General features: G+C 40.1%; 1 protein-coding gene across 9 annotated transcripts in view; it reads right to left on the minus strand.

The window, feature by feature from the left end:
- Positions 1–18,360, minus strand: part of REPS1 (RALBP1 associated Eps domain containing 1) — a 40,993-nt gene that overhangs the window by 3,330 nt on the left and 19,303 nt on the right. For 2 of the 9 annotated variants that reach the window (XM_060272723.2, XM_035108863.3), the window contains exons 8-18: positions 17,822–17,976; positions 16,703–16,839; positions 11,631–11,711; positions 9,795–9,882; positions 8,487–8,588; positions 7,766–7,838; positions 6,361–6,479; positions 5,575–5,639; positions 4,048–4,230; positions 3,556–3,651; positions 168–316 (exon numbers count right to left, since the gene is read on the minus strand). In XM_060272723.2, the coding sequence (XP_060128706.2) occupies positions 168–316; positions 3,556–3,651; positions 4,048–4,230; positions 5,575–5,639; positions 6,361–6,479; positions 7,766–7,838; positions 8,487–8,588; positions 9,795–9,882; positions 11,631–11,711; positions 16,703–16,839; positions 17,822–17,976 (1,248 nt within the window). The remainder of the gene's footprint in view (positions 1–167; positions 317–3,555; positions 3,652–4,047; positions 4,231–5,574; positions 5,640–6,360; positions 6,480–7,765; positions 7,839–8,486; positions 8,589–9,794; positions 9,883–11,630; positions 11,712–16,702; positions 16,840–17,821; positions 17,977–18,360) is intronic. The other 7 variants (XM_060272722.2, XM_088666221.1, XM_088666224.1 and 4 more) reach the window with 4 other exon arrangements.

Below are 18,360 nucleotides of genomic sequence, written 5' to 3' on the forward strand. Positions count from 1 at the left end.
GAGTTTTCTAAAACTCTATACTGTGTTTTGGATTCAAGTGTGTTCACAGTGGCTTTACTTAGCATTTCAATGATTCAAATATCATAACTTTGTTACTAATTGTTATATTTTCTATTTAAAATGAAAATGCCTTGGTATCAGAGGTACTTATACACATCTTGGGTTACCTAGGAATAGATGGCTGTGAAGCAAGAACAGCAGCTATGACACCTGTTTTCTGTGTTTGCTCCTCAGCTTCCGGTCTCAGCTCATCTTCTGATTTTGGCCTTCTGCGTATAGGCTTTGGTGGCGGTGCCAGAGGCGTTGTAGCTTTGCCCTGAAAGATTACAGAGGGTATCTTAATACGTACAGCAATAAACTTCACCAGCACTCAGTTTTAATCATTACTAATGACTAGTTAATAAAAAAAATCCATTTTCATCACCTACTAACAGAATAATCAAGGTTCCCAACCAATAAACACCTACTTTGGTGGAGTGAAGACAGTGGAATGTAGTTCTGAGCATAGGATCATGTTGTAAGAAGGTGTACTAAGATATGTGAGGATATGTGTACTAAGATATGTGATTCCACTTGTAGGGATTTTAAGCCTCCTGGAAGCATCACTAGAGAATGGTTAAAGGTAAAGGTAAAGGGACCCCTGACCATTAGGTCCAGTTGCAAAAGACTCTGGGGTTGCGGCGCTCATCTCACTTTACTGGCCGAGGGAACCGGTGTACAGCTTCCGGGTCATGTGGCCAGCATGACTTAGCAGCTTCTGGTGAACCAGAGCAGTGCACGGAAACGCTGTTTACCTTCCCGCCGGAGTGGTACCTATTTATCTGCTTGCACTTTGACATGCTTTCGAACTGCTAGGTTGGCAGGAGCAGGGACCAAACAACGGGAGCTCACCCTGTCACAGGGATTCGAACCGCTGACCTTCTGATCGGCAAGCCCTAGGCTCTATGGTTTAACCCACAACACCACCCATGTCCCTTAGAGAAAGGTTAGGCCTGTTTTAAATGTATATTAAAAAAACCTCCAAGCACTGGCCATTTGGGATTCTGTATGTTCAGTGTCATGCTTAAATTGAATACTGTGCATATGAAGCCGAGGGATCCATAGCCTGGAAACATGCTGTTACACTTGAAGGTATCAGCATTCAGATGTAAAACTCTGTCCATCTGGGGTAATTGAAGAAACAACCACAACTTATCAACTGTGTATTTAAATCTGGGTTACAGATGAGTATCAGCTGCACACCAGACACAGCTTGTTAGGCTTTCTTCGACGCCTGCCTCTTGGGAGAAAAGCAATGACAAACCTAGACAGCATCTTAAAAAGCAGAGACATTGCCTTGCCGACAAAGGTCCGTATAGTTAAAGCTATGGTTTTCCCAGTAGTGATGTATGGAAGTGAGAGCTGGACCATAAAGAAGGCTGGTCGGCGAAGAATTGAATTATGGTGCTGGAGGAGACTTGAGAGTCCCATGGACTGCAAGAAGATCAAACCTATCCATTCTTAAGGAAATCAGCCCTGAGTGCTCACTGGAAGGACAGATCCTGAAGCTGAGGCTCTAGTACTTTGGCCACCTCATGAGAAGAGAAGACACCCTGGAAAAGACCCTGATGACAGGAAAGATGGAGGGCACTAGGAGAAGGGGACGACAGAGGACGAGATGGTTGGACAGTGTTCTCGAAGCTACCAACATGAGTTTGACCATACTGCGGGAGGCAGTGGAAGACAGGAGTGCCTGGCGTGCTCTGGTCCATAGCGTCACAAAGAGTTGGACACAACTAAACAGCTAAACAACAACAACAACTTGGGGGGGGGGAATCTAAGGTATACCAGTCCTGCTTGTGTGTCATTAGAAGTGTAAAAACTTTCAAAGGAATATGCTAGGAAGAATTTAACATTTCACTCTTCTGATTGTTCCATCAATGCAAGCATATCGGTTTTCCAGATAGAAGAAACCCCCTTCTCTCTCCGCATGCTGTTCTGAGGTTCTTCCAACCCTCCTAGAGAAAATTGGGGGGACACAGGGGGGGAGGAGAAAGGATAAACCCCAATGGGCAACACAAGTCCTTGTGCAGGGCTTCCGCTGATAGGACTACTTACTGCTTTTGCCCTTTTGTTTACTTATCTTTGCCAGAATACAAAAGGATGAATACAAAGTGGGTAGTGGTTTCTGTAAGAAATAACCCACATTTGTGGCTAAGTTGACCCAGCATGTGACAAATGGGTCAATGTTACGTTTCAATGAGAATGTCAAAGTTCTTCTGCTAGCTCAACCCCTCTATTTCCAAACAAGTACAGGAATCAGACTTGCACCCAAAGGTGCTGTGAAGAATGAAGAGTAAATTGAATGAGGGCTAAAACCATCGTGTTGTGAAGGCTTAGGTCCATTGTAATTGATTTTGGTGTGCTTCATCCATGGATGGGGAATCTGCAGCATGAATCAGAGTTGCAACTCAGCACAATAGTGAGAATCAAAAGTGCACACATGCCTGCTCCTCGCATGATGACCATTAACAAATGGTGGCTGAGCCATTACAGAAAGAATTTGTTTCTCATCACCTCAGACACTTGTTTCAATGGAGCTAGTTCACACATTCAGCAAGTGATGCATTATTGTGAGAGATACCTTTGGTTACAGGCAGTTATGTATCTTATCAAGCAGCAAAAACACTGAATGAATATGAAAGTCAGTTATCAACTGAATATTGCTTTATTCAGCCAAATGAAAGTATATTTAATCTACAGCATTAACTCTTATTATATTTTTACATTTATTTCCAACCTTTCTAACCAAGGCATAAAAAAATTCACCACAGCAAAAGAAGCAGCAGTAATATATCATAAAAATGACATCGGCAAGCAGCAATCTGCAATATTATACAGAACAGCCTTTTGTGCAACCACTGCTTTTCAAGAACTGAGCCATGACAGAAGGAACAATCCCAGTCTTACAGGTAACTAGAATCTGTAAAGACTCTACTGGAACATTATAGTCCATTTTAGTTTTTAAAATTTGCCACTACAACATGCTGTTATGAAAATTGCTTTAAGAACCTTGTGATTTTTAGGTAAAATGGAGGGTGCAACCCATTATCAGTAGTAGTAGTAGTAGTAGTAATAATAATAATAATAATAATAATAATAATAATAATAATAATAATAATTTATTATTTATACCCCGCCCATCTGGCTGGGTTTCCCCAGACACTCTGGGCGGCTTCCAACCGAATATTAAAAACAGTACAGCATTAATTAAACAGTACTATTAATTAAATTTCTATACTGCCCTTCATCTGAAGATCACAGGGCAGTTTACAAAATAAAACCACAAAAATACATACCATCACCGCCACAACAACAAATACCCCACCCCCAGTTTAAAAGGCCATAGACTGTTTAATTTAAAACAATTTAAAGAATATTATTAGTAAAAGATCTGGGAAAAGAGGTGTCTTTTCCTGGTACCTAAAAATATGTAACGAAGGTGCTAGGCGAGCATGCCACAAGCGGGAAGCCACCACAGAAAATACCTGTTCTTGTGTTGCACATTTTACATACCGTATTTGCAGGCGTACTGGAAACTGTTTTGTCTTCAAGTCTTCCATCACCTTTGGCAACTCTAAGAGGCCCAGCAGAATCAGGTGTTTTTTCTACCTAGAGACAGAAATAACTCAAAAATGCATCATGACAAGCAAGCAATGATTCAAATAATCTTCAGGTTTGGGGAAGGGTATGAGATCAGACACTTAAACTGAGACCAAACGCACACTCTGGAAGCTCACATATAACTACTAAAAGTGAAGCCTTTAACAGCCCGATCACACTGAGAAGTGCCAGAATCCTCAGAAACATATTGTATGTGGCTTCTATATTTCTTCAAGAGCCACCTATGCCCTTTCCCAGATAAAACAGGATCAAGTGACAAAGATCTGGACACTATCGAGGGTCTACTGGGCACCAGCATTCAACACTACCACATGACTATAACTGGACAGCAATTAACAGATACTTGCAGATAATATACCCAGAAGATATAATGTCTATGCTAACCTGCAAAACCTCTGGTTGTTTCTCAGTTTCATCATCCTCTTCTTCATTTACACCTGATGCAGCAAAAACCTCAAACTGGCTAAAATCTGCAAAGTTTGGCTGTTCTGGTATTTGCTGAGGTGAGGTACTGGTGTGTGCTATTAGACCTTCAGCATCTGATGAACGATGACCATGAGCTCCAGCCTACAGGAAGAGAACCAATGTCACAGATTATGTTGGTACTTTTAAAAAGTTTACTAATGTAAAAACTCGCTCAAATAAGAAAGTTTGCTTGGATACTAACCAAGTAAACAGACTTCTTTTCTGACCTAAACATTCAAGGGATATTTGAATTAAGGCAAATATTTATAAGATGACAGGGGAGACATTCTGGATAATTTGTCACCATGTAAAAGACATATGTTTATTTTGCTAGTTGCTTTCTTCCGCATAAACATATGTGGGTGCATGTGGGTTCATGCCACTCAGTGTGACAGCTTGGGTAGGGTGGAGAATAGGGGTAAAAGTTGTTAAGCTGCTCAGAAGCCACAGAGTGAGTGAGTCTGTTGGCACAGAGTGAGGCCATCATTGTCTCTCGCACAAAGGGGTAGTGAAGGGGTGCCCCAGAGGCAAGCTGTGGTGGGAAGGTTATTTGATTGCTTAATTCTTATTAAAATAATTATTAAAATCCTTTTTCCAGAATACCTGGAACATAATGTCCTGTGAAATACGAAAACATGACAGAATGTAGATGAATAGAAACTAAGAATTCAACAAGTGAGAGGCACCTGCTTATGCTTTATAGATGACAATTCCCATAAAGGGTTAACAGTATTACAGATAAAATCTAATTATGATGATATCCATAAATTAGCATATACCCTAGAAATCTTTCATTTTCTGGCATGTTTGTGAAAGCAATACATTTCCACCATCCTCTCACAAAAGTATCTCTTTAATTCCTCTCACTGTTCTCAACTTATCTGTTAATTTTTCAGTGAGAGGTATTTGCCATGCCTTGTACCAAGATGTTAAATTTGCTCCTTTAAGGTATTTCCAAAAGGCAGTGATGATCGTACATGCTGTCTCCAGCAGCTAGCCTATTAAAGAAAGGTTTGTGATCAACTCCAGGTTCTTGTTCATAAACAAATTCAGTAAGGCTAATTCTGGGATCTTTGTATTGTGTTGGGGAATGATTTTGTCAATCACCTCGTCCAAAAATGTCATTAGGTTATTTTACATGCTTGGATGTTCCATTTTCTTTAGCCACATATTTGGTTAAATTGAAATTTTTAACAGTTGTCCTCACTGCAGCTTAGCTTACCCTGTTTTATGATGGAATTGTTCGGGATATTTATTGGACTTATTTTTGTGGATTCTGTAGTTTTTGTTTCTTATCTTTTGCCTGTACATTTATTTCATTGTTCCCTGTTCTGAGATCGAACTATTCAATGAAGAGGTTATTATTACAATATTATTAACAGAAATCAGAACCACCACTAAAAAGATGCAATTAATTAATAATTCCAACAGAAATAAAAGAATAACCTGTGTGGGTGGAGGTCTTGGAGGCACTGCAGGGGGATAGGCAATCACTCCAGTTTGCTGTTGACCTACAAGGCAGTAATATTTAGAAGAGAACACTAAATATGTTTTCAGCTGTGTTAACAACTTTTGACTAAGTGCTTTAAAACAAGCAGTTGTTTGGCTATAAGCAGGGTCAAGCTTCAGCAGTAACTTCTTGTTGTATTTTAATTGTTACATGGCTCAAGGGGCTCAGCAAGTTCCAAAACCTAGGCCTTCAGGCAAGTTTCTTGACTCATAAAATTCCTACAGATTAGCCTATGTAATCTTGATCATGCAGGCTGCAATCCTATGAACGCTGACTCAGCAGTAAACCCCAATGAACTCAAGGGATCTCACTTCTGAGCAAACATGTATAGGATGGTGTGCCTCAAGCAGAAAGAAGAAGAAAGTAAGGCACGTTTTAACGAACTAGCCAAAGCTCCAGATGATTCCCGCAAACAAAGCAAGACAGGAGCTGATAGGAGAGAGATCTAAATCTTCAGGTAGGTTTTCTGCTGAAATGTATTGTGTAAATCTCTCTTGTGCAACATGTTCCCATTAATAATTATATTTTACGACACAAATATTAACACGGTCCTCCACCCAAGATTGCAAACATGACCGAAACAAACACTTCCCAACTGTCCCAATGTCATGAACATTTCGTACCGTTCGAAACAGAAAGGAGAACTACCCAAGTGACCCTGAACTTGATTTAAGAATGAATAAAATAAACTGACCTTATAAAAGAATCTGAACTATGCCCACCTGGAGTAATAGTGAAGGTTCTGTTCATATCCAAAGATGATGATCTTGAGTGCGACGGGTGAGGCCTTGGTGGTGGTGGTGGAGGAGCTGTATTGTCGGGAGACGTTCCTGAATGTGATCTGAAAAACAATGGAACTACAGAAATTCTATTGCAAACTGTAGTTCATGAATCCCATATAGTCATCAGAACACAGCAACTGTTTCCTTACCAGTAAAATTTGCTCTTACATCTAAACTTTAACTACTGAAGATAACTGAAAAGTACTGAGTTGTGATCTGTCAGCCATGATACAATGAAGATACCTGCACTTGTAGATTAAGATCAGCTAGACTGGGGAAGTCACCTTGTTCAAATTATAGGGCCTGTTTTCTGCATGGATCTATCAAGCCAGCTTGAAAATGGATAGCCTATTGTTTCCAGAGAAAAAGTTTCTACTCTAAAATGAGACAAGCTCCTTTTTCACCGAAAGAATAAAAAGAACACAGTCATCCTTGTATAAATGCTTAAGAATATGTACATGTGGCAATACCGGGAAATAGTTTTATATCATTAGATATTTCTGCATTCTGGAAAATTCAGCTCCACTGCCATTGCAATTTACAGGTTTGCATCACAATGCTGGAGACTAGAAGTTTGCTAAACAGCACACACACGTATTTCCAATGTTCTAATAGCACCCTATGGATCTGACCTGAGGGCTTTATGTTGCCCATCCTCACTTCAGGCTGCAGAATGGAGGAAAGGAAATCTCATTCTATGACTGACAAATAGACAGTTAAACAATGGTGGTAAGGGAATACAGCTTGCAGTAGTGCTTAAATACTTTGAGAATATATTCTTGGAGCCAGGAAAAGACACAAGACAAAAACAGTTGTGTCAAGCGGCATTGTAGATGATAATTATGTATAACAGAACACCACCACTGAATGAGACCATCACTGAAGGACCACCCTGCACCCTTTTTATTCTTGAACTCAGTGCACTTTTCTGTGAGCATTTTAACACTAAGTGCTCGTTAAATTTACGGACTGCTATACCACCAAATAAACACTTAGGACAGGCATAGCCAAACTTGGCCCTCCAGATGTTTTGGGACTACAATTCCCATCATCCCTGATCACTGGTCCTGTCAGCAAGGGATGATGGGAGTTGTAGTCCCAAAACATCTGGAGGGCCGAGCTTGGCCACACCTGACTTAGGAAGTGATGGAGCAGCTCTTTGTGTCAACACAAATACACACAAAAAGACCAATCAGGAAACTGACTCCTTCTAGAATTATGAATTTCTTTTAGAGATTACCAGGCTGTGTTTTTGGGGGGACAAATTGTGGAATAGGAGCTGGGTACTTTACCCTTGGATAGGAGTTGCTACTTTAATGTCTTTCATTTTTAAGCATCTAATTACCGTTGTCTTGTTACAGTGCTTCCAATAGGTTCTGGGTCAGAAGTAAAGGAATCTGAGCTGCTGTAACCATCTGCTGATTTAAGAAAAAGAAAATCATACATTGCTTGTTTTGATTATTCCACAGAATAATCTTACAGAGTAAAACTTTCAAGTGGCTTTTCTATAAATAAGGTATATTGGTCATAAGTGACACAAAACTGATAAGCAAAACAAGTTTCCACACCAGAATCTTCCTACAATGGATCTGGCCTCTTCACATATATTAGATCATATCCCTTTACTCTGGAATGATCAACAATACCTTCTAACCCAGGGGTTGTACTGCAAAAATGTACTTAACTATTTCCACCACTTTGACTGAAGATCTGAGAAATTATATAGGTCTGCATGGATTCCAACTAGCTAGCAGCTACCAGACACAATTCCTTAAAGTATGTGTAAAGAGGTCTAAGAGGGCATCAGAGTGGCCAGAGTGTGTTAAAGAATAAGACATCTGAATCCCCAACTCTGAAGGGTGCTTCACATATTTCCTTTTTCAAACACAAAAGAAATGTGCATTTTAAAGGGTTTTCCACTTCACATAGATGGACAGAGTAGCTGCTGAATGTACTACTTCCCCCAATCTTGAACTTGGTATTGGGTTACAGTTAGTTACCATAACTATTTGCAATGAAATGGAATAGGCTGACACCCTACTAGGAAAGAAAACATTGATACTTGCCAACTGTATTTCCTCCTACAAATTTTGCAGATGAACTCATTTTACTTTCTTCTACAAGATCAGGTGATTTTACAAGTAAAGGACTCGTGGGATTTGTGTGATCTAAAAAGGAATAAAATAGATATTTAATTAGTAACAATAAATTAGTCCAGCTCTCTTCTAATGGTAAATTTCACCTAATGCTCAAAGTCTGACACCATAGTAATATGTCAAAATTAAAATTCTAAACAGCTAAGATCATAACTTGCATTTCTGGCCACGCATGCGTATATGTGGATATCAACTCCCCACTCCATGTGCATCATATAACACACCAATCCCCAGGAACAGATTTTGGGGGAATGCAAAGGAAAGGGAAGACTGAAAAGCCAAAATTACATGAACAGGATCTCTGTTCCTTTTAGAGATAGAAAAAGCATTTTTTAAATTACTAGTTTAATGGGCACTCATCAAAACATGCTTTTGAGTAGCTTATAAAAGCATAAGTAATACACAATATTAAAACACAAGACAATAATTTTAAGAACATCAAAACTGCTCAAATGCAACATAAAATGATATCATTCAAGTCTATTATTTGTAGGGGTTTAAAAGTTTGTATTATAGAAAAATGGCATAAGAAGCCACAAATACATTTTTAAAATTCAAGCACCCTCATTAATCCATGTACTTGTTGTTGTCTGCATTGTCTTACAGTATTTTTATACAGTACTGCCACTTCTATATAGAGCTCTACCCAATGCCACCCCCCTTTGCAATTTTAGCTTCTCAACAAACGTGCAAGCTAAATCAGGCTAGAAAAGTGTGGCCTGGTTGAGATGTACATGAACAAGACTTGATCCTGTCAACAACCTGCTCCCTTTTCCTCCTCCAGTGGGGTCCCTATACTGTGCTTAATCTTGACTATGAAAGCCAGATTCACAAACCATGGATTGGAGGTTGTTTGTTTCAACAAACTAGTTTTTCCCAATTCAGATGTAACAAATTGCAGATAGTCAAAACCAGAAGCTGAACCTTCTGATCTCCTCGTGGCCATACCAGAGAAGAAGCTGGGGGAGCTGATGAGCCCTAGCCTCATTCACACAATTAAATGTGGCTAGTGAATGGCTTGTTTCTTGGTTTAGCATTTCATGTGAATGAGACAGTGTAATAACTGAATAGGATAAAACTATTAATGGCTTCAAGAACCCCATAGTGACAATATCAATGGTTAAAAAAATGAATACATTGTTTGATAGCCTTTCAATAACTAATTACGTTTGTGAAAATTAATGTTTAGCTACGTAGAGGTACCACTTAACAACTTACCATTTCCAGTTCTTTTAAGTTCCATTTCTTGCAAATGAATTTTGCTTGGAGTCATTCTAATAGGAACAGGATGAACAATAGCAGTATCCTAAGACAAAGAGGTAAAAATTTAACTTAGCTTAGTATAATTAATTGGTCTAAAGTTGATAGCTTAATCAAAAGTTTCATTAAAAACCTTGAATACTAAAATAAACTCTGTTGCAACTTTGTTGTGATACTCAAAACAGTACATGACAGCTCTTTCACTAGCAAAGTACACGGAAGCATATCATTTGCTTATCTGCATTGGGCAGATCATCACTGGATCAAAGCTTAGTGGCTGCCCCTGTTAAACAAACACTTTTAGCAGTTTGCACACAACATTCTGCTTGCACAAGGTTACATGTGTTTCTAAATAATTTGTTCAGGAGATCATGTGCCTTAATTTGTAGCAATTTACACCGTGAGGTACCAATACGACCTGGTGTATAAGACGACCCCCGACTTTTGAGAAGATTTTCCTGGGTTAAATAGTAGGAATATACAGTATATATGGCAGCTAGACCACACTGTGCTGCACACTGCTTTTGTTGTACAGCAGTACATGTAACAGGGCTGGTTAAGATTCTGCTGGATCAAGGCAAAGGTCCATCATTCTACTCTCACTATGGCCAGCCAGATGTCCATAGAAAACTGGCAAGCAGGATGCAAGTGCAACAGCACTTCACTTCTGGCCCTCCAAGAAAAACCATGGATCTAGAAAAGCTGTCATCCCATCCACCTGCTGCATGCCACCTGCCAAGATGCTTCACAGCCCACCCCATATTACCTACTGTTCAGCTTTTGCATGCGCAAATAAAAAAGTCTGTGCCTTTAGTACCGTGTTTCTAAAACAGTGAGACAAGTCACATGGGAGAATGCAGTTCTATTGAAGGAGACCCTACAGCACACAGATATTTTCCTCTCATCAGATTTAACTTACCAACTACGGAAGCTGCAGACAGCAAGAGAATATACAGGAGCCCTTCCCCACTCCTGGCTGGTTTGAGGAAGAGCCAGAGATGTTCCTTTCTAGTGCTTTGCTCTGGCAGTGTGGGAGTCATTCACAAAGCAGTGAATGAAGATTATGCACCATCACATGCCCAATACATGGCTCTCAGTGGGATGGGGTAGATGAGGGCAGAGTATGTTTGTTAGAGGACATGAAATTAAAAACTGTGAGAAACACCACACTAGGGAGAATGAAGGATGTATAAATGACTTGGGCAAATTTTCACATATGGGCCATTATACAGACAAGGAACGCCTGTTGCCTTGGTGTTGTCCAGAGTGGACAGTGGTTGTGTTCATGAAAGCAGTGACATGTACTTAGGAGAAGTAGAAAAATGAGGATTAGCAAATGCGATTACATGGTATCTATAAAAAAGGGCTTTGTATGTGGGCTTTGGGATAAAAGGACTGGATCTGCATGTGACTTTGGCTGTCCTTGTTCAAACTGGTCTTTGGCAAGTTACCATACTTATTTTCTAATTTCAATCCTGTTTTTCAGCATAAGGCAGCTAAAAGGTGTCACAGCCATAATGGATAAGAATTTCAACACACTCTGTACACATACTTCAAAAAAATGAAGACTGCATTTTATTTCTTGAACTCATAAAATGTTCTATAGTTAAACTTGAATCATACTGCATACATATGATTCCTCCAATAAATTTTAAAGCAGGTAAAATTTATGACTTCTGCCACCATTTCCCACCAAGCTTTGTAGAATCATGCATTAACAGGCAAGATACAATTAATGAAAATTCAGAGTTAATAAAATTAATTTCAAACAAGCAAGCTAAGTGATTGACTTACAGGATCAGCTGGTGCAATGTTAGAATCAAATTGGGTCAGAGTTTGTGAGCTTGAGGAGCGTTCACTAAATGTCTCCCACTGCTGGACAGACAGAGGAGAGACAAGTCAGCATGAGAGATGGAGTAAAGGTTTCCTGGAGAAGATTTAAGGTAGTTCAGAGGTTGCAATGGCAGTTGTTTTATTTGCAAAAACTGTCAACACACACATTTTTAAAATGTATTTTGAGCTTCATCCTTCCGGCTTCTCAATGCTACCAAGAATTTAACTGTCAAGTATTGCATTGGGTAAGAGCAAATCAAGAGATTTCCCTTCTGTGAAAGTAAGTGTATACGTTTTAACAACAAAATCAAGCTACTGACAATGGAAACCTCTTATAATGTTCGATTATGCTGTATGTGTAAATACAATGGGCAGCATTCAGCTAACATATCCATGTCAGTGCAATGATTTCCACTTGTGCAGTGGGAATTCCCTCCCCCTTCCCCATCCCATGCCATCCTAAAAATTTCTACAGAAGGTTGCGAAATGCGGGGGGTCAAGTTGGTGGAGGGATGTTTCATTGCACAAACAAAATTCCTTGCACTGATGGAATATTCACATAGTGCTACTTTGAATATAACCCTATGTACTCCACTTTTCCTGGAATTTTTTTTAAATTTTTACCTCAAAATAAATCAGGAATAAATGCTATAGATAACACGTTTACAAAATTACCAACAACATGCCAATGCAATCTCCGAAGCAATCCTCAAAAATGTTTCTAATCTGGGTACATTTTATACCAGTGTAGAAATATTTAATTTATAATTGAAACAATGCTAAGGATTAGACGTTCAAACTCGGTAAATCAATAGGGAAGTCCACCTTGGCAATCATTTCAACAAGAAACAGGACATGCTCTGGCATAATACACAACTGCCAAGTTGGTTTTTCATGCTAAGAAAAGAAAAAAAAGACATGGACACAATAGCAATAACCAGGCATCAAAGAAAATAAGATTTGATGTAGGATTTGAAAGGCAGATTACCTCGTAGAAGATCAGTGTTAATGTATCTCACATTAGTGGAATGGTGAGTAACTTATTAGTCAAACCAAAACACTTCAAACTTCCCATCATAAGAAATAATATTTCCAGATACAGAAATATTATGCTCCATTTAGAAAAACACACTTTATGAAAACTTTTATACCCTAAGAATATGAATATTAGATACTAGTGTCATTCAGCCCGTTAAGTAAACGGGCGCTAGCCAGGTGGGAACGGAGGGGAAGCCCTGGGACTGCGCAGGTCTCCGCCTCCACCGGCGGGGATGTGCGTCGAAGGCCCCAGGCTCCCCCTGGATGGTTTGCTGTGGCAGCGGGCGGGCGGTTTGTGTGTGTGCGCGTGCGAGAAAGAAAAGCGAGCGGGGCTTCTCTGGGACGCGCTGCCTGCGCGAGCGAAGGGGAAAAGAAGCAGCCGTGAGAGGGGAAAGTTGCGGCTGCGCTTCCCTCCAGTCAAGCGGGGAGTGGCGGCCAGAGCTTGAAGGGTGGGAGGGCGAGGGAGCGAAGGAGGCAGGCAGGAGGTCCGACATGGGGCAACTTCCCCTTCCCCTCAGAGTCGGACTCCCCCCCCCCCCCAAACCGTCACCAATTTCCCTCACAATTTTGCCTCCTTTCCTCTTCGGACACTACCCCCCCTTCTCATAACTTCACCTTTCTTTACTTTTTCTTGAGGGGGAAATCCCCAATGGTGCCTTCCATTATGTCAACACTGTTCAGAAGGGTGGGGGGTGTGGAGAGCGCGCGCGGCTGAGCACAGTGAGGGAAGGCCGCGGCCCCGCCGCTCCTCTCACGGGCCAGGGAGGATTGTCAGGAGGAGGAGGAGGCGGACCAAGATGGCTGCATTGAGCTCCGGGGCCGCCGTGGCTGCGGGAGCCGGACCGGGCCAAGGATTTACCTCACGCAGGGTGAGGGGAGGGGTTGGGATGCGGCGATGGGGTGGGGACGCAAACGCACACGCTCCATCACGCGCTCACGTCACAATCCCTCGCGGTCCCTTTCCCTCTTCCCCTCACGCTGTTAGTCAGGAGGCCAGGCGCAGAACGGCGGTTTGGAGGGGAAGCCGTTGAGGGAGAGAGAAACACATTCTCTCCCCCCCCCGGCTCGAGGGTGCGAGTGAGTGCGCGGGGACGGGGAGCGCGCGGAGGCAGAGGGTTGAGGGGGGGGGAGAGAGCGTGCATGTGTTTGCGTCCAGTCTCTGCGTCCAATCCCTGTGTCCGTGGGGGACATGCACAGTTGCGCGGACACAGGGACTGGACGCAGAGACACAGGGACTTTATTATATAGGACAATGACTGTAATCCATTATAACTAGACATGTTTCCTCAAAAGCGGTTCCCCATACTGCATGTGGGCTGTTTGTGATATGGCATGGAGATTAGAAGTTACCACCAGGCTAACAGAATTCCTTGGAATGAACCTTAAGCAGCTGTTTAGATTCTACCCAAGATAATGCCTGATGTTATCAGGGATTTAAATCTTAATGCTTTCTGTTGATGGCTGCTAAATGCCATATCATCATCCTGCTTGTGACTTATGTCAGTACCTGGCAATCAATTCAGGAACCTAAAAAACAACAACCAGAATGTTTCCTACCTAAGAAGGGAAATCTAGTGGAGGAGCTCTGTTACTTGAATTACCTGTGGGGCCACTTCTGTCACTCATCGTCATCCCTTGTTGACCCTGATTCTGGATCTTGTACTGACTTCTAGTATGTACAGTATTATATTCTCAGGCCCTAACCCTGCCTGATACTGCAGATACTTGTAGAGTGACAATTAATAAGTTCTTGTCATTAACTGCTACACCTTTTTAAGTGGACAATGAAATGGTTTATAAAATGAACCTTAAATTGTAATGTTACTGAAAATATTCTCACACTGATTCAACTTGCTTTGCTACATATTTTAGAGCAGGCATCCCCAAACTCCCCCCCCCCGATGTTTTGGACTACAATTCCCACCATCCCTGACCACTGGTCCTGTTAGCTAGGGATCATGGGAGTTGTAGGCCAAAACATCTGGAGGGCCACAGTTTGGGGATGCCTGTTTTAGAGCATTGTACTTCACAAAAATTTAATCTAGTTAATTGAAGAGTACCGTAAGTTACTGAGTATTATGAATTATAAGTGAGACAATAGGACAATCTTTGTTATCCTAAAATGCCAGACAGATTAGCATGTTGGACAGTAGATATATTTTAAATAAAATAAAATAAATCAAATCGACAACCCTAGAGACAGTTCCAATATGAAGTGTGAAGATTCCTCAAGAAGACCTAACTGTTAAAAACAGTGTAAGAATTTGGCACAAATTAACTTTCCAAGTAGGTAGGTGAGTGTGGGGATGACAGCATCTTTAAATACAATCTCCACATAAGCCCCAACAAACCAAACTATTCAAAGAAAGGCAAGTGAAATTGTATTCTGAAAATTGGATATGTTTCCCAAATAAGCAAAACAATGCAAAAGAAGATTAAACATGATTAAACAAGAAGATTAAACAAGATTTAGCAAGTATTTGAACCAGATACATTTATACATTGTTCATAAAAACTCAACTGGCCTTAAGTCTGCCATGAAATGTAAACATATTGAATTTCCTACAGAATTGTTTACACTTTGATTTGGCAGCATAGAGGATTAATAATTCAAAAGAATCACAGTGCTAAGTGCTGTCCTAGAACTTTTGGAAATATAACCCAATACACATTAGTCTTAGTAGTATTTCTCAAGCATTCTATATTACTTTCAGTTAAAAAAATACACTACCCCATTTTTGTTTCTCTTCTCATTCACATACGGTACCTCTAATCTCTTGATTACAAGGCAACACCTTTCAATTCATTTTCTTAAGAGGATTTTTTAAAATAACAAAATAGTATATCAATTGTGTGAAATAAATAGCTAAATAAAAATTATATTCCTGGGTATTTTTGCTCATTCCTCACCTCTAGGCTTCTAACTTCAGAGGAACCTTGTCATGCCAATTACTATTGGATGCCTGAAGAGTTACATATACAACAATTTAGGAATTGCCTTGTATGTTTCAACCAAGAAAATGTAGTTTAGGGTCTGATGGAAAAACAGAAGCCTCTGAAAGCTCACAACTGCAGTGTGAAAATAATGGCCATCTCTGGTTTGACACCAGTAACATGCAATTAGAGGCATGCTACCTCAAATACATTCCAAAAGCAACTATTAATGCCTAATAGCCATTAAGACATCTACCCGTCCAATAATATGGCAAGCCTTTAAAAATTTCGCCTGTTATTGTTAATTATTACCCTTTGCAATAAACAATGCAATAATTATCCATACCAAGCAAATCAATAGTAATTTTTGGTCGTTCTTTGAATCAAAATTTCCCTGTAATTATGATTATTAATTGAGGCAGCATAGCATAGTAAATGGTAACTGATATTTCTGCTGTTAGAATATGTATTTTTTACCTAGTGAATTTTACTCAAGTCTTCTTAATATAATCTAATTACTCATCTCCTTAATATGTGATGGGAGGGCATTCTACAGGGTGGGTGCCACTACCGAGAAGGCCTGGCTCCCTGTAGCTTTACTTCTCACAGCCTAAAAGGCGGCCTGGCTTACAACAGATCTTGACAGTGCAAAACTTGCCTATGTTTTCAGGACGTTCAGGAGGATAGTTTGGAGAACTTGAGATCCTCCTGAAAGACCTGTTCCAATCTTGGGCTTCTGCACAGGCAATGTTACTATCAAGAAATCATACCACCGAAGTAACAATAGGCCTAATGCTGAATAGAGGACATATCACCGACAAAACAGTCCACCTTTAACGATTAAGAGGAAGTATACATTAATAATTAAATGTTTGAGCACATGTTGACAATTTCAAAATATACCCTTATGTATCAAGGCCATATATTTCTGCTCAGTTTATGCAGTGAACACTCAAAATGAGATAGATAAGCCAGTTTTTATGGCACAGTGGCATCTAGTTCATATTATGTCATACATTAGATTTTAAAATAAGAAACTTTCAAAGATACTGTTTGCTAACCTCACTGCTTTGATTCATCTCGGGCCATGTTTGATTTAGTGATGGCATTGACGGTGATTTGCTTGGAGGTGCTTCTGCTGGTGAACTTGCATAACCTACCTCACCAGACTGATCCCCTGCTTCTGAAACAGGAACCACTATGAAAGTCAAGCACAATCGTGTGTTAATGTCTTAATTAGGTTTCAATTCAAAGCTTTACTAACCATAATTTGTTCTGTGTATCAACCTCACTTATTACAGAAGCTTGCTTGTAACACAAGGTTATCTATGCACATTTACAAAATATATACACTGCAGCAGTGAGAATTTAAAAATTATAGGCCTCAAGGAATGTAACACTATTCTATTTTAAAAGGTTTTTCTAGGGACACTCTTGCAATTTAAATTAATGAGACAGAGATACTGAAATAAGAAATCACAAGTTTGAAAACGGGATTTACAAAGACTGGAGGACGTTCCAATCTCTCTTCTCCTACAGAGGTTGGGAGAGGTGCTAGAGTCTCTTCTAGTAATAGACCCTCATGGAAATTCAATTCCAAAAGGTCCCAACCTTCAAGGACAGCCCTTGGGATGTCAGCAATCATACTAAAGTCTCAGACAGGAACATTAATATAGTTTTTATTAACTTATTTGTGGAATCATAGGGATTTCATATATTGCTTTTGGGTACATGAGTTTGCTAAGATCAAACACCCTTGAAATCTGTTTACTTATAGTTTCCAAAGAAATAGAGCTGTCTGTCCTTTGCTACAAAAATATAGTTGCTAGCTTGAGGCATCATAGTGCAAGTTCAGTCCATTCTAACTTTTCTCACCATCTCTCACCACATTTTCAATCGTGACTCTAAAACCGTGACTCACAATACACAGAACCACCCCAAGAATAAGAAATTGCTTCCTTATTAACAGGCTTTTGTGTTGTACTCAGCTAACTTTTATTCAATGCAGACCCACTGAAATTAATGATCATGACTAGTTTAAGTCCATTAATTTCAATGAATCTACTCTGAGTCAACCTTAAATTAGTACAATTTACACTGTAAAATTTATGTTGTCTAATGACACCCTACTTTTAACAGTAGTTTCAAAGGAACAAAACTCTATAGAAGAAAGGAAATACCTGCTGAGTCCTCCAAATCAATCAGTTTGGGCATTAAACTTTCAGGCAGTTTCTCAGGCAAGTCATAGCCATTCTTCCTAGCAACTACTAGATGGAAAGCAGCACAGAATTCATCCAGTGTTAATGCACCATCTTTATCAAAATCCGACAGCTCCCTGAAAGGCGAGGGAAAGTATTACTTCTAAACTATGTTTCTATTGAACTTCACTTTCACTGAGAAAGCTTTAAGCTCACACCACACAGTCTGGCACTCTGCTTCTAAAATGAGGCCAATGTCCAGCAATTTCACCTTCCCACTACAGTCCACTATGCTTCCTGAATATCTGCTCCAGAAAACTGGAGTACCTTAGGTAATAGCATGGATGGTAGGCACTAGAGGGGAAGGTGGAATTGACAAAAATAACTTCTTCCCATTTCAGCCAATGGGAGCCTTCTGTTCCAAGAAGGAAAGAGCAAGCAACATGGGATCAAAGACACTATATACAATGTTGCTGAATCAAATGTTTGCTACTATTCTATACAAGAAAAGTGAGTTTATG

The sequence above is a fragment of the Zootoca vivipara genome, chromosome 3 (genome assembly GCF_965207765.1).
Source record: "Zootoca vivipara chromosome 3, rZooViv2.hap1.1, whole genome shotgun sequence".
Taxonomy (NCBI): domain Eukaryota; kingdom Metazoa; phylum Chordata; class Lepidosauria; order Squamata; family Lacertidae; genus Zootoca; species Zootoca vivipara.